Source organism: Oncorhynchus masou, chromosome 26 (genome assembly GCF_036934945.1).
Source record: "Oncorhynchus masou masou isolate Uvic2021 chromosome 26, UVic_Omas_1.1, whole genome shotgun sequence".
NCBI lineage: Eukaryota > Metazoa > Chordata > Actinopteri > Salmoniformes > Salmonidae > Oncorhynchus > Oncorhynchus masou.
The window spans coordinates 12646696-12672636 of record NC_088237.1 but is presented as its reverse complement, the minus strand read 5'-3'; the positions used below and the strand labels follow the sequence as shown (position 1 = coordinate 12672636).

General features: G+C 46.2%; 2 protein-coding genes and 1 pseudogene across 2 annotated transcripts; 2 read left to right on the top strand and 1 right to left on the bottom strand.

The window, feature by feature from the left end:
- Positions 1 to 8499, top strand: part of LOC135514604 (conserved oligomeric Golgi complex subunit 5-like) — a 78415-nt pseudogene extending 69916 nt beyond the window's left edge.
- Positions 8500 to 9596: 1097 nt separating this feature from the next.
- On the bottom strand, positions 9597 to 13006 carry LOC135514818 (NADH dehydrogenase [ubiquinone] 1 alpha subcomplex subunit 5-like). Its single transcript, XM_064938448.1, has 5 exons — positions 12938 to 13006; positions 12427 to 12471; positions 12219 to 12335; positions 11904 to 11969; positions 9597 to 9806 (listed from the first exon to the last, which is right to left on the bottom strand). Exons 1-5 carry the CDS (start codon positions 12956 to 12958, stop codon positions 9705 to 9707), a joined length of 351 nt encoding a protein of 116 aa, XP_064794520.1. The 5' UTR covers positions 12959 to 13006; the 3' UTR covers positions 9597 to 9704.
- Positions 13007 to 15451: 2445 nt separating this feature from the next.
- LOC135514603 (ankyrin repeat and SOCS box protein 15-like) lies at positions 15452 to 21642 on the top strand. The gene is made up of 12 exons (XM_064938027.1): positions 15452 to 15531; positions 15646 to 15683; positions 16071 to 16199; positions 16327 to 16485; positions 16766 to 16872; positions 17025 to 17163; positions 17398 to 17569; positions 18001 to 18161; positions 18527 to 18671; positions 20576 to 20783; positions 21104 to 21287; positions 21467 to 21642. The coding sequence occupies exons 1-12, from the start codon at positions 15452 to 15454 to the stop codon at positions 21640 to 21642; spliced, it is 1698 nt and encodes a 565-aa protein (XP_064794099.1).
- Positions 21643 to 25941: the final 4299 nt, after the last annotated feature.

Sequence of the window (25941 nt, the reverse complement as noted above, 5' to 3'; positions counted from 1 at the left end):
CTTGCTTTGGCGATGTTAACATGTGTTTCCCATGTCAATAAAGCCCCTTGAATTAAATTGAGAAACAGCAAGAGGGGGAGAGAGCGAAACAGGGAGAGAGAGAGAAGCAGGGAGAGAGAGAGAAGCAGCGAGAGGGAGAGAAAGAGAAGCAGCGAGAGAGAGAGGGAGAGAGAGAGAAGCAGCGAGAGAGAGAGGGAGAGAGAAGAGCGAGAGGGAGAGAGAGAGAAGCAGCGAGAGGGAGAGAGAGAGAGAAGCAGCGAGAGGGGGAGAGAGAGAAGCAGGGGGAGAGAGAGAAGCAGCGAGAGAGAGAGAGAAAAAGAAGCAGCGAGAGGGAGAGAAGCAGCGAGAGGGGGAAGAGAGAGAAGCAGCGAGAGGGAGAGAGAGAGAAGCAGCGAGAGGGAGAGAGAGAGAAGCAGCGAGAGGGAGAGAGAGAGAAGCAGCGAGAGGGAGAGAGAGAGAAGCAGCGAGAGGGAGAGAGAGAGAAGCAGCGAGAGGGAGAGAGAGAAGAAGCGAGAGGGAGAGAGAGAGAAGAAGCGAGTGGGAGAGAGAGAAGCAGCGAGAGGGAGAGAGAGAGAAGCAGCGAGAGGGAGAGAGAGAGAAGCAGCGAGAGGGAGAGAGAGAGAGAAGAGAGAGAGAGAGAGAGAAGCAGCGAGAGAGCAGCAAGAAGGAGCGAGAGGAGAGAGAGAGAAGCTGCGAGAGGGAGAGAGAGAGAAGCAGCGAGAGGGAGAGAGAGAGGGAGAGAGAAGTGAGAGGGAGAGAGAGAAGAGAAGCGAGTGGGAGAGAGAGAAGGGGAGAGCGAGAGGGAGAGGGGAGAGAGAAGCTGCGAGAGGGAGAGAGAGAGAGCAGCGAGAGGGAGGGAGAGAGAGAAAAAAGAGTGAGAGGGAGAGAGAGAGAGAAGCGAGTGGGAGAGAGAGAGAAGCAGCGAGAGAGAGAGAAGCAGCGAGAGGGAGAGAGAGAGAAGCAGCGAGAGGGAGAGAAGCAGCAAGAGGGAGAGAGAAAGAAGCAGCGAGAGGGAGAGAGAGAGAAGCAGCGAGAGGGAAAGAGAGAGAAGAGAGCGAGAGGGGAAGATGAGAGAGAGAGCTGCGCGAGGGAGAGAGAGAAGCTGCGAGAGGGAGAGAGAGCAGCGAGAGAGGGAGAGAGCGAGAGGGAGAGAGAGAGAAGCAGCGAGAGGGAGAGAGAGAGGGAGAGGGAGAGCGCGAGCGAGAGGGAGAGAGAGAAGCAGCGAGAGGGGAGAGGGAGAGAGAGAAGCAGCAAGAGGGAGAGAGAGAAGCAGCGAGAGGGAGAGAGAGAGAAGCAGCGAGAGGGAAAGAGAGAGAAGCAGGGAGAGAGAGAGAAGAAGCGAGAGGGAGAGAGAGAGAAGAAGCGAGAGGGAGAGAGAGAAGCAGCAAGAGGGAGAGAGAGAGAAGCAGCGAGAGAGAGAGAAGCAGCGAGAGAGAGAGAAGCAGGGAGAGAGAGAGAAGCAGCGAGAGGGAGAGAAGCAGCAAGAGGGAGAGAGAAAGAAGCAGCGAGAGGCAGAGAAGCAGCGAGAGGGAGAAGCAGCGAGAGGGGGAGAGGGAGAGGCGAGATGGGGAGAGGGAGATGCGGCGAGATGGGGGGGGGGGAGAAGCGGCGAGAGGGGGGTGAAGCGGCGAGAGGGGGGGGGCGGAGAAGCGGCGAGAGTGGGAGAGAAGCGGGGAGAGGGAGAAGCGGCTCGAGGGGGAGATGCAGCGAGAGGAGAGAGATGGGAGAGGGAGAGATGCAAGGAGAGAGGGAGAGATGCAAGGAGAGAGGGAGAGATGCAAGGAGAGAGGGAGAGATGCAAGGAGAGAGGGAGAGATGCAAGGAGAGAGGGAGAGATGCAAGGAGAGAGGGAGAGATGGGGCGCGAGAGGGAGAGTGAGAGAGAAGCACGGAGAGAAGCAGGGTGAGAGGGAGAGATGCAGCTCGAGAGGGAGAGATGCAGCTCGAGAGGGAGAGATGCAGCTCGAGAGGGAGAGATGCAAGGAGAGAGGGAGAGCTGGGGCGCGAGAGGGAGAGCTGGGGCACGAGAGGGAGAGCTGGGGGCAGAGAAGCGCGCGAGAGGAGAGCTGGGGGCGAGAGAAGCGGGAGATCTGGGGCGCGGGAGAGGGAGATCTGGGGCGCGCGAGGAGATCTGGGGCGCGCGAGGGAGATCTGGGGCGCGCGAGGGAGATCTGGGGCGCGCGAGGGAGAGGTGGGGCGCGCGAGGGAGAGCTGGGGCGCGCGAGGGAGAGCTGGGGCGCGCGAGGGAGAGCTGGGCGCGAGGGAGAGCTGGGGCGAGAGGCAGAGAAGCTGCGCGAGAGGCGAGAGGTAGAGAAGTTGCGCGAGAGGTAGAGAAGTTGCGCGAGAGGCGAGAGGTAGAGAAGTTGCGCGAGAGGCGAGAGGGAGAGCTGGGGCCCGAGGGAGAGGAGCAAGGAGAGGGGCGCGAGAGGCAGAGAAGCTGCGCGAGAGGCAGAGAAGGAGAGAGATGCGGTGAGAGGGGGAGAGGAGTGGCGGTGAGAGGGGGAGAGCTGCGCGAGAGGGGGAGAGGAGCAGAGAAGCAGCGGCGGTGAGAGGCAGAGAAGCGGCGGCGGTGAGAGGGGGAGAGGAGCGGCAGAGAGGAGCGGCGGTGAGATGCGGTGAGAGGGGGAGAGGAGCGGTGAGAAGGATGACGAAGGAAGGGATGGAGTCAGATGGAGAGAGAGTGGCAGAGAAAGAGAGTTAGAGGGAGAGATGGGGAACCGTATTCCTTCATATGGCCATTAAAGATGTATGATGTGTCCTGGTGCTGAGGCCTGCGTGATTAATAGTGGCATAAAAATAGATTACTCTGCCATCAAATATTTAGTGGCCTGGGAGATTGTCAAAATTGTACAATTTGAAAGCAGAGTGAGGCCGTTTCAGCAAGAATGCCTGGTTATTTTAAGAGGGAGGGAGGGGGAGAAAAGAAGGATGGGATGGAAGGAGGGATGTTGAGGATAGGAGAGGAAGGAGAGAGGATAAATGCTGTAATAACCCTTAGAGGAATACGGGAGGGATATGTGAGGAAAGAGACAATTATGGTTTGTCAGGTTTCACTGTAAGCTGACCTGTGTGTGTGTGCGTGCGTGTGTGCGTGCGTGTTCTCAGGTGATATCGGGATTGGGGTCATGTCCTCCGGCTGCTGAACATGCTCTCACTGCTTCCCTAGAGGTAAGACACACTCGTCTCCTCCCATACTGATCTACTCTTTTCCTCTCTCTACTCCTCCTCCTCTCATCTCTACCCCTCGCGCGTACAAGGAGTATATTGTACACGTGACTTTCACCCCCCTTCGTCAGAATTGTGGAATCGAAAAAGGAAAATAAGGTTAAAAAGACTTGAAAACGTCTTCCGTTGTGGACACCGTACATCTTTTGAATTCAACAAAAGAACTTCATCTTCCTCTCTTCTTTCTCTCTCCATTCTATCTGATGTGCAGATGGTTGTGGATTGTGATTGGGCACTTTTGGAACTGAGTTATGAAAACCAAATATTGGCATTACTGCTGCACCTCCCTCTGGGAGGTAAAAGGGTAAACACTGAGTGGAGTGTGTCCACTCTTCTTTGGCTATCACTCGCTTTTTCTCACAAAGTTATTTTGTGGTCACTGGGGAAACGGTCGGAGGCTTGTTTCCCACTGCTTTCCTCCAATCCCACACGCACACACAACGGAGGGGACATTGTTAACTTTAGAGAGGAGATCTGAACAGAGATCTGGTTATCTATTGTTGGCAGGGGCTTAGCTGACTAGCACACAAACACACACAAACACACTGGGTCAAGTCTATTGAGTTTAGATTGATCTAAAGATGGATGATAAACTGGCGGCACCACTCCGAACCCCACGACCGACACACACACACATGCCCAAACACACAACCAGCCTCACACACACTTCTAGAGTGCACTGCAAATGTCCGCGTATCAGCAAATCACATTCAGCCAAGACGACCAGCAGCCACCTGTCTGTTTGGGTTGCTTGGCAATGGCACACTTAAGCCAATCAGATGTGTCCCTGTGGAGACGGTGTCCTTCAGCAACACACCTGGCCTGCAGATGCAAGCAGTTATGGTAATGTTTGTTCAGTTTATGGGTCCACTGATATTTGTCTGACTGAGTTGTTTCAAAGTTATGACACAACCCTTTTGAATGCCTAATTAAATGATGCACTGCCTTGTGTGTGTTTATGGAGCACAGGCTCTGATGACCAGTGCAGTTCAGCCTCTCCTGCTGTCGGTCAGTGACTCCATCATCATCACTATGCATCAGGAAGAGTTCTCTGGGTCAGTATACACACATGCTTTAAGACACCTTAAGCTAGTCGCCCCCTTTCTAGGAGTAAGGTTGGGGTTTCTAGGAGTAAGGTTGGGGTTTCTAGGAGTAAGGTTGGGGTTTCTAGGAGTAAGGTTGGGGTTTCTAGGAGTACGGTTGGGGTTTCTAGGAGTACGGTTGGGATTTCTAGGAGTAAGGTTGGGATTTCTAGGAGTAAGGTTGGGATTTCTAGGAGTAAGGTTGGGGTTTCTAGGAGTAAGGTTGGGACTTCTAGGAGTAAGGTTGGGGTTTCTAGGAGTAAGGTTGGGGTTTCTAGGAGTAAGGTTGGGGTTTCTAGGAGTAAGTTTGGGGTTTCTAGGAGTAAGGTTGGGGTTTCTAGGAGTATGGTTGGCGTTTCTCGGAGTAAGGTTGGGGTTTCTAGGAGTAAGGTTGGGATTTCTAGGAGTAAGGTTGGGATTTCTAGGAGTAAGGTTGGGGTTTCTAGGAGTAAGGTTGGGATTTCTAGGAGTAAGGTTGGGGTTTCTAGGAGTAAGCTTGGGGTTTCTAGGAGTAAGGTTGGGGTTTCTAGGAGTAAGGTTGGGGTTTCTAGGAGTAAGGTTGGGGTTTCTAGGTTTGGGGTTTCTAGGAGTAAGTTTGGGGTTTCTAGGAGTAAGGTTGGGGTTTCTAGGAGTAAGGTTGGGGTTTCTAGGAGTACGGTTGGGGTTTCTAGGAGTAAGTTTGGGGTTTCTAGGAGTAAGGTTGGGGTTTCTAGGAGTAAGGTTGGGGTTTCTAGGAGTAAGGTTGGGATTTCTAGGAGTAAGGTTGGGGTTTCTAGGAGTAAGGTTGGGGTTTCTAGGAGTACGGTTGGGGTTTCTAGGAGTAAGGTTGGGGTTTCTAGGAGTAAGGTTGGGGTTTAAGTTGTTATAAAGAGTCATGTTTACAGGTGGGCTTGGTGACGTACTGCTACAGAGCTTTATGTGTGACAATAAGTTATCTGTGATTATCTGATTGTCTGTGTTCCACCTGGCTCTAAACAGCATCTGTTGCTAATTTACATTTACAGTGTTTCTCTCTTTCCCCTGAGCTTGTGACATTTACACACTCATACACACGTCCTCAGACTATCTATCTACTGTTCTGCACACACCGCTCTGCTTTTGTACATTATCCTGTGTGTGTGTGTGTGTGGTGTGGGTGTGGTGTGTGTGTGTGTGTGTGTGTGTGTGTGTGTGTGGTGTGGGTGTGGGTGGGTATGTTGTCTCTTCAGCCCCCTGTCCAAATGGCCTTTCATGGTCAGATAAACACAATGTGGCTAAGTGGATGAACTCACCCCTGCCCCCTTTCTCCCCAACAAATACACTTGCGCGCGCACACACACACACATTTGATCTTGCATTGCGCAGAGGGAGCTCCTTGCAGTGATCTTAAAACTAGTTGTAAAACACACTCACCCTGTTCCACACACACCACCACACACACACACACACACACACACACACACACACACACACACACACACACACGTCCTCTGAGTGAACTCTTGGTCTCGCTACCATCCCAGTCTCTCTGATCCATTGACCGTTTCCCAGATATAAAGCATAGGGACACCCTCTAGCAGAGTAGCTGTTGCAGGATGTTAGTCACCGCGGCGATATTGACGTGTTAAAAAAAAGACTGAGAGGTTTAATTTTGTAAAAAGGTCGTCTGAATCACCAAGCATCCATACAATGCCAGCCAAGGCAATAGCCCAGTGAAACCAAGCTGTGAGACCAGCAGCTCACTTGTATGTGTGTGTACACACAAGTAGAGCCAGTCTAGACTATAGAATTAGCAATGAATTTAATACGATGTCTATGGTCTAGACCAGCGGTTCCCAAACTGTGGGGCGCGCCCTCTAGGTGGGGTGGCGGGGTCCAGCTGTCTACCTACTCCTGAAAGTTGTAATAGTAGAATGCACAAGGTGTCTAAATTGGTTAGTGCATCATCAGTTCCTCTTGTCGTGTCCGTCATTACATACCTCAGAGAGCTCGTTATATGCCCATGTCGGATAGCGTTTTCCAGCTGGGTCTTTTTAGCCCATGGATTATTATTTTTTTTGCAATGTTCGAGACACTCAAATATCACGAGTCCACATTAGACATGGCAAAATGTATAGAATTACAGGAAATAATCTTTTAAACCTGCTAAATGTTCTCCCTGCTAACAAGAGGGGTGTACAGTGCTTGTGCCAATAGAAATAGACATGGCCTGTTTAGGGGGGGTTCCAAAGCTGGGGGGTGGGGGTCCAAAGCTGGAAGGGGGGGCTGGGGGGAGGGGTGGGGGGGTCCAAAGCTGGAGGGGGGGCCTGAGTAAAAAAGTTTAGAAACCCTTGGTTTAGACCCTCTATTCTCCCTCCATTCATATTAGCCAGACTCGTCTCTGTACAATAGAGAGGTTCCCAATGGACCTGTAGACTCCGTTAGTCTTGGGGCTTTGCAGTCACGACACAGACACACACACACACACACAGCTAGCAGGGTCCCGTTAGACAGAGCCACACAAAGGGTCCCTGCGTCAGTACTGTAGCCTCCTGCCGCTGGCTAAATGTTATCGGCCCCTGGCACACGCTGGTTATTCTGTCACGGCCATACATACAGAGACCGAGAGCTCAGATTGACATTCAGCGCACTGAATACAAACTAGCCTGCTCTGTGCTCTCTGATCTTGCACAGACAAGGCCCTGCTGGGACTTAGCCGACTCGCAGCACACACATGCACACATTTGAATAAACAAACACATTCAGTAACACGCATAGGTTTAGTGTGTAGTCACTCAAGCATTGTGGGTCAATGACCTGAGGTTCAAGGTTATGAGTCAGGCCCTTAGTCTGTGACCTATACTAACCATAGGGTGTGTGTGTGTTCTATATATGTCTCTGTGTCCAGGTCTATGTCCTCCTCCGGGGAAGGCGGACGTGCCCTGCTCCCTGTACATGCAAGACCTACAGGGCTTCATGGGCCGTGCGATGGCGGACGACTTCCGCCACTTCCAGTGTGTCGACAACACGGAGAGCATCGCCCGGCGCTGCATCACACTGTTCATCCACCACGCCAGCCTACTGCGCCCCCTAGGGGAGGGAGGCAAGATGAGACTGGCGGGCTGACTTCGCTCAGGTGAGGAGAAGGGCTGTATGTGAGGGTGTTATCAGTGTCTCTCTCCGTTTCTGCCTCCGGCTCTCCCTCGCTGTTTGCCAGTCTCTTGGGTGTTCTGTGCATCTTGAAGTTCACCCAGTAGCTCTCTATTCGTGTTCTCGCGGTGCTATTTCTTCTCTGTGTTTTTAGATGGACCTGGCCTGTCGCTCCTCTCTGTAGGAGAGTGTCTGAGCTGGGGGAAAGCCTGCCGCCTGCTGAGATCGTTCCGGTATGTTATTACAACTGTTATTATGTCACACCTACTCCTGTTACACCTTTGATGAGATGGGGAACGCCTCAACAGCAGCGGTCGTTTCTAGAGTGGATCTTAATGAAGATGTTAGTCATTATTGGAGGGTTAGAGAGCTGTAATTCTCCCCGCCGTCTGCCTCTGAACTGACTTGCCTAGTAAAATAAACGTAAAATAAAAAATAGGAGTTTTATTTTTTTATTTTACTAGGCAAGTCAGTGAAGAACAAATTCTTATTTTCAATGACGGCCTAGGAACAGTGGGTTAACTGCCTGTTCAGGGGCAGAACGACAGATTTGTACCTTTTCAGCTCGGGGATTCGAACTTTCAACCTTTCGGTTACTAGTCCAACGCTCTAACCACTAGGCTACCCTGCCGCCCCTATACACACTTATCTATTCTGCTTCCAACCATCATTATTTTAACTTTGTATTAATTCTTACTCTTCTACAGAGAGCAGAGTGGTCCATCGCTCGCTACTCCCAGTGGCTGGATGACCACCCTTCAGAGAGAGACCGCCTTACACTCATTAGGTTACTGCAGGAGAACAACAAAAGTCTTACAGCCTTTGAGACAGCTTTGTTTGGTTGTTTGGTGTCACTCAGAGGAGTGAGTGAGCACCCTCTTGTGGTAAAATTCCTATCAGTTCTATTGGGTAGTGTGTCTTTAGTAATGCCATCTCCTTCTCCTTCTGTGTGTGCTAGGGGTGCTCTGGAGGCCTACATGCAGAGTGTGAGGGATCGTCAGGGGAAGGAGTTCACCCCTGTCTACCCTATCATGGTCCAGCTGCTGCAGAGGGCCACCAGCGGAGCCCAGGACTCCAGGACCTGAGGGAACTACAGCTCGCATGATGCAACTGTCTGCACTTCACATGGGCATGGAGAACGGCTCAGTGAAGAACACATCCCAATATTAGGAATGTTATGACTATAGAATTAGTAGAACTGTCATGGCTATGAAAATCCTTTGGCTTTTTTTATGGGCCACCCAACAGGAGTTTCCATTATTGAAATGACTTTCAGTGTTGCTCGTTTCTATGGATGTGATGAGCAGCAATTCAAACGGAAAACTACCCACAATATTGTATGAAAAAGTCCGTTGCCACAGAGGGCAGCACAAGGAGGCAGTTACCTGTGCTTTATACTAGTGAATGGGAAATACACGCTAGCTAGTTATTATGGTTAACCTAATTTTGTACTATTAAATGCTTTATGGTGAATGATTGATGGTAGGGCTCTATTCAATCCGTATCGCGGAAATTCCACATTAAAGCGTCATTTTAATTTCAAGGCAATGTTCTTGCCGTGTTAGTGGAGACTGCATTCACGGTAAACGATGTCGGTTCAGAGTGTGCTATCTGGGTTGAATAAAGCCCTTAGTCTATTACACATAGCTGATTCAGCTCCTTCCCCTGTCTGGTCTACAGAACTGTTCATATGAGGTCCTGGTTATAATAAAACGAGAAGTTAAACAAGTTGTGAAGGCTTGTATCTTGAGCCATGCAGCATGTCTTGATGATTAAAATGACTGATCTTCCTGACCTCGAGAAGAAGTCCAGTATAAATAAAGTCAAATAAAATAACGGCCTTCAGGTGGGTATTATATGCATGTTGCAACCCACATGGGTGCCAGTTCAGACTTTTCTCCAATCTTTAAATATGTGAGGTGCACTCGGATAGTACAATGCTTTTTCTCATAGGTGGTCTATTTATAGCCCTGCATTAATTGTGTTTTTCGTGATCTGATCAAGATGATCCAATCACTCTGTTCAAGGTTTACACATGGTGTATTCATTAATGCAAACCGTTTGCAACAAATGAGCACAAAAAGTATCTTGCTATTTAACGTCCATTCATTCTCCTTGGTTTGGCTGAGTGTTTTTATGGAAATGTCATCACTCAGTACCCACAAGGCAAAAAGGTACAAGATTAGTTTTACAAGGATAGGGAAAATATTTCCACAGCTTTATTTGTACATGCTTCATTGGGAATGAAGTAATTACACTGACACAAACAGACAAATACAGTGAGTAGTCTTTAAACGGGCCACTTCCATTGGTTGACAGGAGGCTCTTCAATCAGTGGTTCCCATGGTTTCCACTCTGCCATCTTCCTGGATAGAGCCAACTCGCACTCCGCCTGAAGGGAAGAGGAAATGGGTGGGTCAGATAAGGCAAGAGATGATAAATGGGGAAGAGGAGGGAGATAGTATGTGGGAGGTTTTTGTAGCCGTGGTTACAACTTCCATTAATATGGCTGTCGTCATCCGATCGAGATTTGTTGTGTCTACACACGGTAATAAAATGGGATTCTTATCTGCCCACTTCGTATTGTGACCAGATTCCCTGGTCCCTCCCTGTTGGCAAATTAATTCGACCTGCCGTTATGACAGAAAACAGCACGCTTTTATAATCAATAGTTTTATACTCATCATTACAGTCTACTTTTGTTATCCAATGATTTAAGACTGGGCGTAACAGACTGTTTCGATAACCTCGACTTGTCCAATATTCAGAGAATCTCTCCAATGCCTAAAAACGTCACCACACAAACAATTTGAATATCTGGATGTGTGTACAAAATACTATTATTGCACAGTAAGTTAGAGTAGGCTACAAAGTGCATATATGAATGGCGCAACGCATTATCCAAATAAGTCAGGATAGGGTTGTTCATTACGCATCGATGTTTACATAAATATATTGTAAATAACCTTTAGTATAGGCCTAAACAGTATTAAAGGAATAAAAAAGCAACATGCTGGGAGAATGACCGTGGTTTAGTTTCCTCCAAATCATTGACAATTCGATAACGGTACCTCAAAATGATAACCTATAGCAAGACGTGTGGTCAAATTATGAAAATGCATGGATAAAAGCAGCAATATATATAACAAGTGCAAAGGAGCAAGCATGTAATGCAAAGGCTTTATAAAGGAACAGAGTCAATCTAAAAGTAGCCTGAAGAGTCCTTCGTAATTGAAGCCTACACTAGCCTACTGGACAGTAGCCTGAGGAGTCCTTCGTAATTGAAGCCTACACTAGCCTATTGGACAGTAGCCTGAGGAGTCCTTCGTAATTGAAGCCTACATAGCCTGAAGCCTAGCCTACTGGACAGTAGCCTGAGGAGTCCTTCGTAATTGAAGCCTACACTAGCCTACTGGACAGTAGCCTGAGGAGTCCTTCGTAATTGAAGCCTACACTAGCCTACTGGACAGTAGCCTGAGGAGTCCTTCGTAATTGAAGCCTACACTAGCCTACTGGACAGTAGCCTGAGGAGTCCTTCGTAATTGAAGCCTACACTAGCCTACTGGACAGTAGCCTGAGGAGTCCTTCGTAATTGAAGCCTACACTAGCCTACTGGACAGTAGCCTGAGGAGTCCTTCGTAATTGAAGCCTACATTAGCCTATTGGACAGTAGCCTGAGGAGTCCTTCGTAACTGAAGCCTACACTAGCCTATTGGACAGTAGCCTCGCTCACGCTTAGGCTACAGAAAGCTATGCGCCTCGACGCATCAGTTTGGAAATCTTCTGCACTTTATTGACATCCGAAAAGGACTGCATTATAACATCACTGTATTATGTTCTGTAGCTGATACAACAACTGAAATGGACTATTCACCACCTGCCCACCGTTCATTCTTCTGCTCCATCATAGTCCGTCCCTGCATGCATCCCCAACACTTTAAATTCTGCTATTACAGTCCTTGGCCTTTCTGTAGCCTATGATGTTTTCAAATATTTTATTTTGGCCTGGCATTAGATGTGAGAACCCTTTTTCTCTCATTCGGGACAATATCTCTTAATTAAACATATTTTTCTATATGCCAATTTTAAGCAGAGCTGGACGCGGTATTGGACTGTGGCATTTCTGACCACAGTGCCAGTTGGCACTTGGTTTCTTTAGAACCATGATCTTAATTCAACTGCTTGCCATTTTTTGAGGGGGCGGGACAACCATAACGTTGGCCAAATGTATACATATTTGTTATCCGGATTTGTTTACACTTCAAGGATATCCGCACAAGATGAGTCTTCAACTACCTCCTGAGGTGGTCAGGAAGATATAATCACAATCAGATCACAATGTGTCTACATCGGTCAACTTAAGTGGGCACAACCAGAATTTGGACATGATCAGGACAACGGACGCATGTAGAAACCAGGTGTAAACGTGGCTAGAGAAAGCAACTTTAGGAGGAAGAAGGAATGAAAAGAGTGAGGCTCCTCTCTGTACCTGGTGAATGACCTCCTCGATCTGACCACAGTTGATTTTCTTCTCTAGTTTCTCCACATCAGGCTCCTTTCAATTGAAAAGACAATGAAATTATCTATATGGATTGAAACGCAGATGCCATTCCAAACAATGTCTCGTAACATGATATCATAAATATAAAAGTCAACAAGGGGATTACCTCACAGAAGTTCATACGGGTTCAAGCTAATACATGAAATCACAGTCACAATGAGAGCTGGTAGGAAGAGTTCTACTCTGTTAAACTTCACCTGACCCTAGATGTGAGAGTGTGCATGGTTGGAGTGTAAAACTTACGGCTTTGATAAGGTCAAAGCGATCATTGACAAGCTGTTCTGTGTACTTTCTGTAGGCTGCGTCCTGAGGGATGACCTGGAGAGACGCCAGGATCTTACTGTACAAGATCCTCAGGCGCTGAGGGGACACACGCACAGACCGTTACAGTATCATACCAAAGTAGGCGTGGTCCAATACTGCTGTCTTATGGCCATTACTGGAGACTCACCTCATGAGGGTTGTGGGACACGGCCAGTCCCACCAAGCCTGTTGTCTGGGGGAAATAAGACACACAATGAGCATAATAGCTAGCTAGCACGCGAGACTACATAGTTAACGTTAGCTAACATTTGTAATCTCCTGGGTAAAATAGTCATACGGCACTCAGGTGGAACATTACAGAACATATGGATAAAACGTCATGTACCTTTGAGTTCGTATCGTGTCAGCCATCTACATTGGCTATATTTACTTCACAACGGACAAGCCCCTGGCCTATGTAACTAACCCTGACATAGCAGATCAAAGTATATATCCACGAACCCTCCAGCAAATGAGCAAGCTAGCTGAGTTTGTTAGCTTGGAGACGAGCCAGCCTAGCAGCTAGCTGACACGCATGCTTGTCAATAGGAAGCAACAAAAGCTAATATCGATTGTAAAGTGACAGTAAACTAACTGAATAAACAAAAGCACATTACAATTTCACAAAATCATCATCATAATATGACCTCGCCTCGTACCTTTTTCAGAACGCCAGCCATGATTATGGGCGCTACGGATTCTGGGTCACTTCTGTCGAATAAAAATGACGTCAACACGTCCTCGTTTTTTCAAAATAAAAGCTCAGCATGTTTGATTGTGTAGTAAGTACAGTAGTGGCCAAAAGTTTTGAGAATGACACAAATATTAATTTCCACAAATTTTGCTGATTCCGTGTCTTTAGATATTTTTGTCAGATGTTAGTATGGAATACTGTAGTATAATTACAAGCATTTCATACGTGTCAAAGGCTTTTATTGACAATTACATGAAGTTGATGCAAAGAGTCAATATTTGCAGTGTTGACCCTTCTTTTTCAAGACCTCTGCAATCTGCCCAGATATGTTGTCAATTAACTTCTGGGCCACATCCTGACTGATGGCAGCCCATTCTTGCATAATCAATGTTTGAAATTTGTTAGAATTTGTGAGTTTTTGTTTGTCCACCCGCCTCTTGAGGATTGACCACAAGTTCTCAATGGGATTAAGGTCTGGGGAGTTTCCTGGCCATGGACCCAAAATATCGATGTTTTGTTCCCCGAGCCACTTATGCCTTATGGCAAGGAGCTCCATCATGCTGGAAAAGGCATTGTTCGTTGCTCTCGGAGGATGTGTTGGTACCATTCTTTATTCATAGCTGTGGAAAAATTGTGAGTGATCCCACTCCCTTGGCTGAGAAGCAACCCCACACATGAATGGTCTCAGGATGCTTTACTGTTGGCACGACACAGGACTGATGGTAGCACTCATCTTGTCTTCTCGGGACAAGCTTTTTTCCAGATGCCCCAAACAATCGGAAAAGGGATTCATCAGAGAAAATGACGTTACCCCAGTCCTCAGCAGTCCAATCCCTGTACCTGTTGCAGAATATCAGTCTGTCCCTGATGTTTTTCCTGGAGAGAATTTGCTTCTTTGCTGCCCTTCTTGACACCAGGCCATCCTCCAAACATCTTTGCCTCTCTGTGCGTGCAGATGCACTCACACCTGCCTGCTGCCATTCCTGAGCAAGCTCTGTACTGGTGGTGCCCCAATCCCGCAGCTGAATCAAATTTAGGAGACAGTCCTGACGCTTGCTGGACTTTCTTGGGCGCCCTGAAGCATTCTTCACAACAATTGAACCGCTCTCCTTGAAATTCTTGATGATCTGATAAATGATTGATTTAGGTGCAATCTTACTGGCAGCAATATCCTTGCCTGTGAAGCCCTTTTTGTGCAAAGCAATGACGACGGCACATGTTTCCTTGCAGGTAACCATGATTGACAGAGGAAGAACAATGATTCCAAGCACCACCTTCCTTTTGAAGCTTCCAGTCTGTTATTCGAACTCAATCAGCATGACAGAGTGATCTCCAGCATGGTCCTCATCAACACTCACACCTGTGTTAACGAGAGAATCACTGACATGATGTCAGCTGGTCCTTTTGTGGCAGGGCTTAAATGCAGTGGAAATGTTTTTGGGGGATTCAGTTCATTTGCATGGCAAAGAGGGACTTTGCAATTAATTGCAATTCATCTGATCACTCTTCATAACATTCTGGAGTATATGCAAATTGCCATCATACAAACTGAGGCAGCAGAATTTGTGAAAATTTATATTTGTGTCATTCTCAAAACTTTTGGCCACGACTGTAGACATGAGTCCTCTTATTCAGTAACCTAAATACATGTTATTTATTAATGGATCCTACAATACATGTTCAATGATTAGATTGGAAAAATTAGTATTACAATTGGTAATTTAAAATCATTCGAAGTGGGTACACTACACATACTGGCAATATCAAAATAATGTAGGACTTGTGTGCTGTAAGCCGGACAGCCTGTCTATACTGTATGGCTCCTATAGTCAATTAAATCTCATTATGATAAACTGTGTTTAGTGTGATAGTGAAACACTGCATGTGACAGTGTGACAGGCATTCTCAGAGTGTGTGGGGCTGATATTATAGGCATGTCAAGTCTAAAAATATCCCATTACTCCTGCATACACCAACATAAAAGTTAGTTTGCAGCCAACAAACCTTCGGAGACTGGGACTTTCACTGGAGATTTTACAGGTAAGACTGGAGTTGCCCGTTCATTCGGATATTTGATAGCGACGAAGGTGCTTTAAAACCTTTTAATTTGTCATTGCAATGACATTCCTGTCTGCATGCCTATAGTTTAGGATGTGTGATCTATGCAGACTGCAGTGACATGAGTCATTTGGGGGAGACTGGTAGCCTAGTGGTTAGAGCGTAGGGCCAGTTAACCCAAAGGTTGCTAGATCGAGGGGGCAGCAGGTAGCCTAGTGGGTAGGTTGCTAGATCGAATCCCCGAGCTGAAGGTAAAAATCTGTCGTTCTACCTCTGAACAAGGCAGTTAACCCACTGTTCCCCAGTAGGCTGACATTGTAAATAAGAATTTGTTCTTAACTGACTTGCCTAGTTAAATCAATAAAATAGTATTGAGGGTCATGGAAACCTTTTGGTTACTTTTCTTGATTTCTCTGTAGGAATGGAGGACGTCGATAGATGTGAGCAGGAGCTTATTGAGTATGCCATTCGAGAGAGTATTCGAGACTTATCAATAGACAGGTATTCAGAAAATGGAGAGGATTACGTTCATGTATTATTCGCACATCCCGCAGTACGTTTGTCACCGCTCCCTGACTTTGTTTACCCATATCTCAACAGCATGCCAACAGTCAGTGGTGACTATCTGAGAATAGTGACTGCCATCGAGCAAGGTAGGACTACCCCTCACCGACCGTGCCTTTCAAACTGCCCTAGCCCAACTCTTGCTCTTAAGCCATTAACCCTAACCCTAGCTTTATGTCCACATCAGGGTTCAACCCTAACCCTAGCTTTATGTCCACATCAGGATTCAACCCTAACCCTAGCTTTATGTCCACATCAGGGTTCAACCCTAACCCTAGCTTTATGTCCACATCAGGGTTCAACCCTAACCCTAGCTTTATGTCCACATCAGGGTTCAACCCTAACCCTAGCTTTATGTCCACATCAGGGTTCAACCCTAACCCTAGCTTTATGTCCACATCAGGGTTCAACCCTAACCCTAGCCATAACGCTAGCCATAATCCTAACGTAGTGTTCTGTGTGGCGTCTCTCCCTAGGTGATGTGTGTACCCTGCAGGAGATGTCTGGGTTGCAGGCTTTCACAGAGAGGGACAGCAGAGGGTGGCTTCCCCTACACAGAGCCGTCGTGCAGTCCCAGGAACAGGTCTTGGATCAGGTCCTGCTGGGTGAGAGGCCCACATACCACCAGCAGTACCTCACAACTAGTACCTGAAAAACCCCTGGCCACTCACAGTACTGCTTCTATAACACATGTGTTTAATTCCCATTACTTTTGTGTGTGTGACCCTGCAGCTTCCTGTGATGGGACTGTGGATGATGTGACTGCAGGCGGGGACACAGCATTGATTCTGGCTGCTCAGGAGGGTCTGCTGGAGAATGTCAGGACTCTACTGCGGCATGGAGCGTCTCCACACAAAACCAACAGCCTGAATGAGTCCCCACTGCTGCTTGGTACACGCACAGTCATATATATACACACACACACACACACACACACACACACACACACACACACACACACACACACACACACACACACACACACACACACACACACACACACACACACACACACACACACACACACACACACACACACACACACACACACACACACACACACACACACACATACACACACACCAATACTGTATTCAGGCACAATGTCGTAAATCAATCAAGCATGCAAGTTCTGTTTTGTTATGTGTCGTCCTGTGTTGATGTGTGTTAGCGGTGAGACAGGGATCATATGACATGGTGTCCACTCTGATCAATTGTGGGGCCTTCGTGGAACAGGTGTGTCTGAAGAAGTGGATGGCCATTCACGAGGCAGCCAAGGTGAGTTTGAGTTACACCTGTAGTCTTGTTTATATTTCTTCTTCAGCCGTATACCCTATTATCAAGGTCCAGGAATGCCAAAACATGTAATAAAAAACAACGTTTTATTGTAATTCCTTTCTCCTTAAAAAGTGTGTGTGTTATTTTGCCAGGTGGGCTGCAGTGCAATCCTGGTGCTTCTGCTGAGACATGGGGCCAAGGTGACAGCTGTAGATGGGCACAATGTCACCCCGCTGAGCATCGCAGCAGAGTACGCCCATGCCGAGGTCCTGGATATACTCATAAAGAACGGTACGAGCCAATCAGAGGCCTTAGATTGTCCTTGATGAATAATGTAAACATTTTAAACGTATTGTCATACCAAAAGGCAAATAAACATTCTTGAAGAACAGCCAAAAATATATTTACAAGGAACTGAAAAATAGTTCATATCAACTGATTGTTCATATCAGTTTACTTAAATGTTTGGCTTGAACACAAGTCTACAGGACTACAGTAGGGTAAATCATCCTCCTTTCCCACCAGGTGGCGACGTGAACGCCCAGGCATATAACGGAGACACTGTTCTGTACGATGCAGCCGGCTCAGGGAACCTGGACTGCATATACCTCCTCCTGCAAGCTGGAGCCAACCCTAACATTGCCAGTCTGGCCTGCCAGCTGCCCATACACAGAGCCGCCTATGAGGGACACATCCTGTGAGTGGCTGACTCTTACTACCCGGTCCTCTGTAGCTCAGCTGGTAGAGCATGGCGCTTGCAACGCCAGAACTGTGTTTCGATTCCCAGGACGTAGATGATCCCATATGTAAAATATACACACATAATGACTGTAAATTGCTTGGTGTGAAAGCGTCTGCTAAATTGCATATATTACTAACAGTCTAGAACAGGGATGCCAAGAACAACTACTGGAAAGCATGCTGGTCTTTGTGGAAATCAATTGATCAAGACATCGGCTAGAGAGTTATCTGATGATCCAGTTCTTGGAAAGTGTTGCCCCTGAGGAATTAGCCATCCCTGGGTCTAGAAGCAGTTGTTCAGGTCATAGTCTAGATCCTGTTTCAACAACATATTCAATAGTGCTGGTATAATCAACAATCTGATCTATGATGCTGTGTTTGTCCCAGTGCTCTGAGGACCTTCATCCCCATCACCACTAAGAGGGCCATCCGTCTGTCTGGCCAGAGCCCAGTCCACTCTGCAGCAGATGGAGGCCATGTTGACTGTCTGGAGCTGCTCATAGAGAACGGTTTTGATGTCAACGCTCAGCTGGACGTACACATCTCAGGTACAATCCATGGACACACACAACCCAGGTAGTACAATTGGGCAAACACATGGACACATAATCTATTTCATAAGGGAGCCCTGCTCTGTAACTTCAGAGTTGTGAGGTTGATTCCTGTGTGGGCCAATGGGGGCCCTCTGGAGGTCAAGGACCCTGGGTACGTGCCCTTAACTTACATGCTGTCTAGACTATCTAAAAAAATGTAGTTGACAATTGAGTGACTGACATTACAAGAGAAAAACTGCCGATGTACAACCACATTTCAAAATGGCACATTGTCTATTCTACTATTCTAACTCTCAACCCCGACTGAGTTCCTAGGATATTTTGGATAATTGAGCATGTTGTTATTACTGTGTTACCAGAGAGCTACGGGGACATGAGGCGGAGTCCACTCTACTTCGCCGTATCCAACAGTGATATCACCTGCACAGAGATGCTGCTGGCCGCCGGGGCCAAAACTGACCTGGACCCGCTACGCTGCTTCCTTGTGGCTGTACGCGCTGGGAGGTATGAGTATCTGTTTGGGTAACTCAAGACCGTGTTAGACCACTGAACTAAGCCGACAGTAGGTGTTAGCTTTGGGATAACGCAATTCTTAATGTCTCTCTCGGGGAAGGTTATTCCTCACTTAAGAGTAGTCTGTGTTTCACCAACTACCTCTGCAATAGCTACAGTGCATTTGGAAAATATTCAGATCCCTTGACTTTTTCCACATTTTGTTACGTTACGGCCTTATTCTAAAATTGATTAAATTGTTCCCTCCCCCCCTTAATCTACACACAATACCCCATAATGACAAAGCACAAACACTTTTTTAGACATTTTTGCAAATGTATTAAAAATAAAGAACTGAAATGTCAAATTTACTTAGTATTTTGTTGAAGCACCTTTCGTGTGATTACAGCCTTAAGTGTTCTTGGGTATGACGCTACAAACTTGGCACACCTGTATTTGGAGAGTTTCTCCCATTCTTCTCTGCATATCCCCTCAAGCTCTGTCAGGTTTGGTGGGGAGTGTCACTGTACAGCTATTTTCAGTTCTCTCCAGAGATGTTCGATCAGGTTCAAGCCCGGGCTCTGGCTGGGCCTCTCAAGGACATTCAGAGACTTGTCCTGAAGCCACTCCTGCGTTGACTTGGCTGTGTGCTTAGGGTTGTTGTCCCCTTGGAATGTGAACCTTCATCAAGTATCATCTCTATACTTGGCTCCGTTCATATTTCTGCCAACCCTGACTAGTCTCCCAGTCCCTTCCGCTGAAAAACATCCCCGCAGCATGATGCTGCCAACACCATGCTTCACCATAGGGATGGTGTCAGGTTTTCTCCAGACATGATGCTTGGCATTCAGGCCATAGAGTTCAATCTTGGTTTCATCAGACCAGATAATCTTGTCTTTCATGGTCTGAGAGTCCTTTAAGTGCCTTTTGGCAAATTCCAAGCGGGATGTCAGGTGCCTTTTACTGAGAAGTGGCTTCTGTCTGGTCACTCTACCATAAAGACCTGATTGGTGGAGTGCTGCAGAGATGGTTTTCCTTCTGGAAGGTTCTCCCATCCCCACAGAGGAACTCTGGAGCTCTGTCAGAGTGACCATTGGGTTCATGGTCACCTCTCCAAGGCCCTTCTCCCCCGATTGCTCAGTTTGGCTGGGCGGCCAGCTCTAGGAAGAGTCTTGGTGGTTCCAAACTTCTTCCATTTAAGAACGATGGAGGCCACTGTGTTCTTGGGGATCTTCAATGCTGCAGAAATGTTTTGGTACCCCTTCCTCTGTGTGTTGACACAATCCTGTCTCGGAGCTCTATGGACAATTCCTTCGATCTTATGGCTTGATTTTTGCCCTGACATGCACTGTCAACTGTGGGACTTATATAGACAGGTGTTTGCCTCTCCAAATCATGTCCAATCAATTGAATTTACCACAGGTGGGCTCCAATCAAGTTGTAGAAACATCTCAAGGATGATCATTGGAAACAGGTTGCACCTGAGCTCAATTTCGAGTCTCATAGCAAAGGGTCTGAATACTTACAGTATGTAAATAAGGTATTTTACAGTGTTTGTGCTTTGTCATTATGGTGTATTGTGTGTTGATTGATGAGGGGGGGGCATTTTAATACATTTTAGAATAAGGCTGTAACGTACCAAAATGTGGAAAAAGTCAAGGATTCTGAATACTTTTCAGATGCACTGTATAAATGAAACTGAATGGAACACAGCAGTGACATCACCAACTTCTATATATTGGAACAGTTTGTTGGCTCCCATGCTAGGTCCGATGAATTTGTTTATTTTTTTAAGCTTCCTTTTGTAATTATGACGTTGTCTTAACCTTTTATCTTCAACCCAGCTCCCATATATTTCCTACTTCCTGGTCTCTTCTATGACATCACCTGTCTAACCCTATCCCATCCCACCCCAGGTATGAGCTGGTGCGTCTGCTATTGTCCAGGGGTGCCGAAGTCAACTGCTACTTCAGAATGATCAGTGACACACTGTTTCCCACCGCGTTGCAGTACTGTCTCAGAGATCACATGATTCTGCGCCTGCTGCTCAACAACGGCTACGACATAGAGAAGTGCTTCCTGTGTAACCACGGCAACGGACAGGATATGGACTGCGACTCCGGGGTCGACTACCAACATAACCATAGAAGAACATTATTTTATAACCAGGACTACAGAGCCTCGGTAAGTCATGTAGACTTATTCCTGGCCTATTCCAGTACAACAGGAGTAGGCCCCCAATCTTTGATTTAGAATACAGGAAGTAGGCAAGTCCTGGTTCTGGAGGAAGACAGGTTCTGTGTTTTTGTTCTCGGCTGGAGCTAAAGCCTGCGCACGCTGTGGTCCTCTATGACCAGGGTTGGCCGCCACTGATGTAGAATGTGTTGGTCTAACTTAGAACATAACAGCAAGTCCAGTTCCACTGCGTGTCCTTCTGATGTCAGTCTCACTGTCCTGTTCGCTCTCTGCTCCAGTTCTGTGAAATCATCTCCCTGTCGTCGGTGGTCAACCTGGCGGGGAGTGTGGTACGGATGCTTCTGGACTACGTCAGACACCCACGTATCTGCCCCAACCTCCTACGGGTCCTGGAGAAACAGAAAGAGTGGCCAGACATCTGTGACATTCTGGGTAAGGCAGCATCATTGCTAATAAACAATAGTAGTGGACAGAAAACAGTGGGAATGGAAAGACTGAAATATCTTACAGATCAACTCTCCATCATCATGAACAGAATAACCTGACTTTGTGTGTGTGTGTGTGTGTGTGTGTGTGTGTGTGTGTGCCCGTCCATGTGTGTGTATCCCCAGACAACCCTCGGTCCCTGCAGCACCAATGTCGTTTGGTCATTAGGAGACAGATGACCCCTAGAAGACTGAATGACCCACAGGTCATGGCTACCGTCCCGTTCCCCCCGACACTCAAACACTACCTCACCTACAGGGAGTACGACGAGTATGGTGGGTTGGAAGCCTCACACTCATAACTGGACTATATCAATGAAAACATATTTAGAAGAGCAAAAAGTCATCCTGTTCTGTGCATGACTGATCAATCACATTACGCTCTTTCTCGTGAATAATGCATCAGCTCATATACATATGCTTATATGAAGCATGGCAACTGTTCTTGTGATGTAATGTTTGTAATAACTACAATTCCTTTCACACTGATTCATGTTCTCTGAATTGTGTCAATTGTCCTTATCATAGTACTGCTACTTCTACTAGACTGCATACATTAGACCGCACAGCTGTGCAGCATGGCACAGTGCATGTCGTGTGATGTACTCTTCAAGATCTCCCCATGGGAAAAGCAGGTCAGGTCTAAAAAATAACTCTCTGAGAGCTCATTCAGTTTATAAGTAGGTTAAACACTCATGGGACACTGGTCTGAATGACTCTGCTGCAATGGACTGTTGACTTTTACAGTGACCCTGACACCTACCTGACTCATAAGACCAGGGCTTAAATCTAGAGAGATCTAGATCTAGACAGCAGCTCATCCATATTATACCCTCAAAGTTCTGGGAGCAAGTTGTGTTGTCACTAGCCCCGTGACTGGTGCTGACATGCATTCTTTGTCCTGATCTTGTCCACATTCTGATTGTGACCACATTTTTAGACAGGTGTAGAAGATTAAAAGACACATTGTGATCTGATTGTGATCAGATTTCCCTGACAACCTCCGGAGGTAGTCAGGCTTGCAAGTGTAGACAGATCTGGACAGTGAAACCAATTAAATCATAATTATCCAGCACTCTAAAATCCTTGACAAATTGGAGCATTGACTTATGGCATCAATATGAGTCTTAAAATAAATAAATACACATTGTTTTTGAAAGAATGTCTGAAAATGTGACTGTTGAGAAGATCAGGACAGGATGCATGTTTGCAGCAGGTATAAACAAGGCTACTGAGACCTGTTGGGTGAACAACAAACCAGAATCAATGAGTTAGCCAGCTAACTTTGATAAACAACCACAAATAACTATTAATTTTCAAGCTTATTTCAAGCTTATTTTAAAAAATTTAAAAAAAAGTTATTTCAGAATATTTAGGAGTTAGCTGGCTGACTCAATGATCCTGCTTTGTAGTACAACCCTCAGCTCAACTCTTCCTGGAACACAGAGATCTTATGAGGCAAATCTCGTAACATTCCCCAAATACATGTTAGGATTTCAGCCATTTTCCAAAAGCAAAGTTGAGTAACCCTAAAACACCATTGGGTGGCAATGTTACAATCGGCGTCCACGCATAAGACTATAGTCCTATGCACTGTGCAGTGCCTGGTATCCTCCACTCCAACCAAGCCTTGGGCCTTTACAGTAGCGGAACAACAATTGCTGTATTCAGATCATATCATGATATGTTGATATGTTTAAACTGAAGAACACCCCAGTTAACTGACTGAACCAAACGTGGGTTCTGCTGTTGTGAAGGCACAGCTAGCGGAGGGTAGACTAGAGTAGCATGGTCCAATGTAGAATCATGTTGAGAGAGTTCTCGCTTGCCAGACTGTTGTTGTTATCTGAACAGCAGCATTCCTGCCCTGTCAACACCAGCCTACCGCTCATCGAGACACAGTGGAGTGGACACTGTATTCCTACCCACTAGTCATACCATAGACCAGGGCTCTCCAACCCTATTCCTGGAGAGCTAACTTCCTGGAGGCTTTTGCTCTAATCCCTGTTTTATCTAAAGCTAACTTCCTGGAGGATTTTTTATCTAAAGCTAACTTCCTGGAAATCCCTGTTTTATCTAAAGCTAACTTCCTGGGCTTTTGCCCTAATCCCTGGCTTTCCTGCTTTTGCTCTAATCCCTGTTTTATCTAAAGCTAACTTCCTGGAGGCTTTTGCTCTAATCCCTGTTTTATCTAAATCTAATTTCCCGGAGGCTCTTGCTCTAATCCCTGTTTTATCTAAAGATAACTTCCTGGAGGCTCTTGCTCTAATCCCTGTTTTATCTAAAGCTAACTTCCCGATTTTGCCCTAATCCCCGTTTTATCTAAAGCTAATTTCCTGGAGGCTCTTGCTCTCATCCCTGTTTTATCTAAAGCTAACTTCCCGAGGATTTTGCCCTAATCACTGTTTTATCTGACCTGATTCACCAGCTGATTATGAGAATCATGTGAGCTAGATTTGTCATTTTGTATTAGGATCCCCAATAGCTGTTGTGAAAGCAGCAGCTACTCCTCCTGGGGTCCACACAAAAACATGAAACATGACATAACATTTATAAACAGCTCAAGGTCAGAACTACATGCATTTTAAAAATGGCAAACATACGGTAGCCAACACATCAATACGTACACACAAAATATCTAGGTCAAATAGGGGAGAGGCGTTGTGCCGTGAGGTGTTGCTTTATCTGTTAATTGAAACCATGTTTGCTGTTTATTTGAGCAATATGAGATGGAAAGCAGTTCCGTGCAATAATGGTTCCCTATAATACTGTACGCTTTATCGAATTTGTTCTGGATTTGGGGACTGTGAAAAGACCCCTGGTGGCATGTCTGGTGGGGTAAGTGTGTATGTCAGAGCTGTGTGTAAGTTGACTATGCAAACAATTTGGAATTTTCAACAATGTTTCTTATAAAAATAAGTGATGCAGTCAGTCTCTCCTCAACTCTTAGCCAAGAGAGACTGGCATACATACTATTTATATTATCCCTCTGATGAAGAGCAAGATGAAGAGCAAGATGTGCCGCTCTGTTCAGGGCCAAATGCAGCTTATTACCTAGGTATTTTGCAGCACTTGACCACATGACTGGACAATAACCAAGAGAAGACAACACTTGACTCTGCAGGACTTACTTTTTGGAATATGGTGTCAAAAAAGCAGAGCACCACTTTATGACGTCCAGACCTCTTCCCATCTTTACAACCATTGAATCTATATGTTTTGACCATGACAGTTTACAATCTAAGGTAACGCCAAGTAATTTAGTCTCCTCAACTTGTTCAACAGCCACACAATTCATTACCAGATTCAGCTGATGTCTAGAGCTTAGGGAATGATTTGTGCCTAATACAATGCTCTTAGTTGTAGAGATGTTCAGGACCAGTTTATTACTGGCCACCCATAACAAAACTGACTTGCAACTCTTTGTTAAAGGTTTAAGTGACTTTATTAGCTGTGGTTGCTGACACGTACACTACTGATCTAAAGTTTGGGGTCACTTAGAAATGTCCTTGTTTTTGAAAGAAAAGCAATTTTTTTTGTCCATTAAAATAAAATTGTTCAGAAATACAGTGTATACATTGTTAATGTTGTAAATGACTATTGTAGCTGGAAACTGCTGATTTGTATTGGAATATCTACATAGACGTACAGAGGCCCATTATCAGAAACCGTCCCTTCTGAGTTCCAATGGCACGTTGTGTTAGCTAATCCAAGTTTATCATTTTAAAAGGCTAATTGACCACTAGAAAATAATTTTACGTTATTTTATGTTAGCACAACTGAAAACTGTTGTGCTGATTAAAGAAGCAAAAAACTGGCCTTCTTTAGACTAGTTGAGTATCTGGAGCATCAGCATTTGTGGGTTCAATTACAGGCTCAAAATGGCCAGAAACAAAGAGCTTTCTTCTGAAACTCGTCAGTCTATTCTTGTTCTGAGAAATGAAGGCTATTCCATGTGAGAAATTACCAATAAACTGAAGATCTCGTACAATGCTGTGTAGTACTAACTTCACAGAACAGCGCAAACTGACTCTAACCAGAATAGAAAGAGCAGTGAGAGGCCCCGGTGCACAACTGAGCAAGAGGACAGGTTGAGTGTCTAGTTTGAGAATCAGATGCCTCACAAGTCATCAACTGGCAGCTTCATTAATAGTACCCGCAAAACACCAGTCTCAACGTCAACAGTGAAGACGCGACACCGGAATGTTGGCCTTCTACGCAAAGTTGCAAAGAAAAAGACATATCTCAGACTGGCCAAAAAAAGAGATTAAGATGGGCAAAAGAACAGAGACACTGGACAGAGGAAGATTAGAAAAAGTGTTATGGACAGACGAATCCAAGTTTGAGGTGTTCAGATCACAAAGAAGAACATTCGTGAGATGCAGAGAAAATGAAAAGATGCCGGAAGAGTACTTGTCGCCGTCTGTCAAGCATGGTGGAGGTAATGTGATGGTCTGGGGGTGCTTTGGTGGTGGTAAAGTGGGAGATTTGTACAGGGTAAAAGGGATCTTGAAGAAGGAAGGCTATCACTCCATTTTGCAACGCCATGCCATACCCTGTGGACAGCGCTTAATTGGAGCACAGTCACCGGATCTCAACCC

Bases quoted from the DNA above. Each gene is read 5' to 3' on its own strand.
- LOC135514818 (XM_064938448.1), bottom strand. From the start codon at position 12,958: ATGGCTGGCGTTCTGAAAAAG. The intron at 12,472-12,937 runs GTACGAGGCGAG...TATTTCCCCCAG, and splicing joins TGGCTGGCGTTCTGAAAAAG to ACAACAGGCTTGGTGGGACT. The intron at 11,970-12,218 runs GTAAGTTTTACA...TTCAATTGAAAG, and splicing joins GCTTTGACCTTATCAAAGCC to GAGCCTGATGTGGAGAAACT.
- LOC135514603 (XM_064938027.1), top strand. From the start codon at position 15,452: ATGGAGGACGTCGATAGATGTGAGCAGGAGCTTATTGAGTATGCCATT. The intron at 17,164-17,397 runs GTACGAGCCAAT...CTTTCCCACCAG, and splicing joins GGATATACTCATAAAGAACG to GTGGCGACGTGAACGCCCAG. The intron at 20,784-21,103 runs GTCGACTACCAA...TTCTGATGTCAG, and splicing joins ATATGGACTGCGACTCCGGG to TCTCACTGTCCTGTTCGCTC.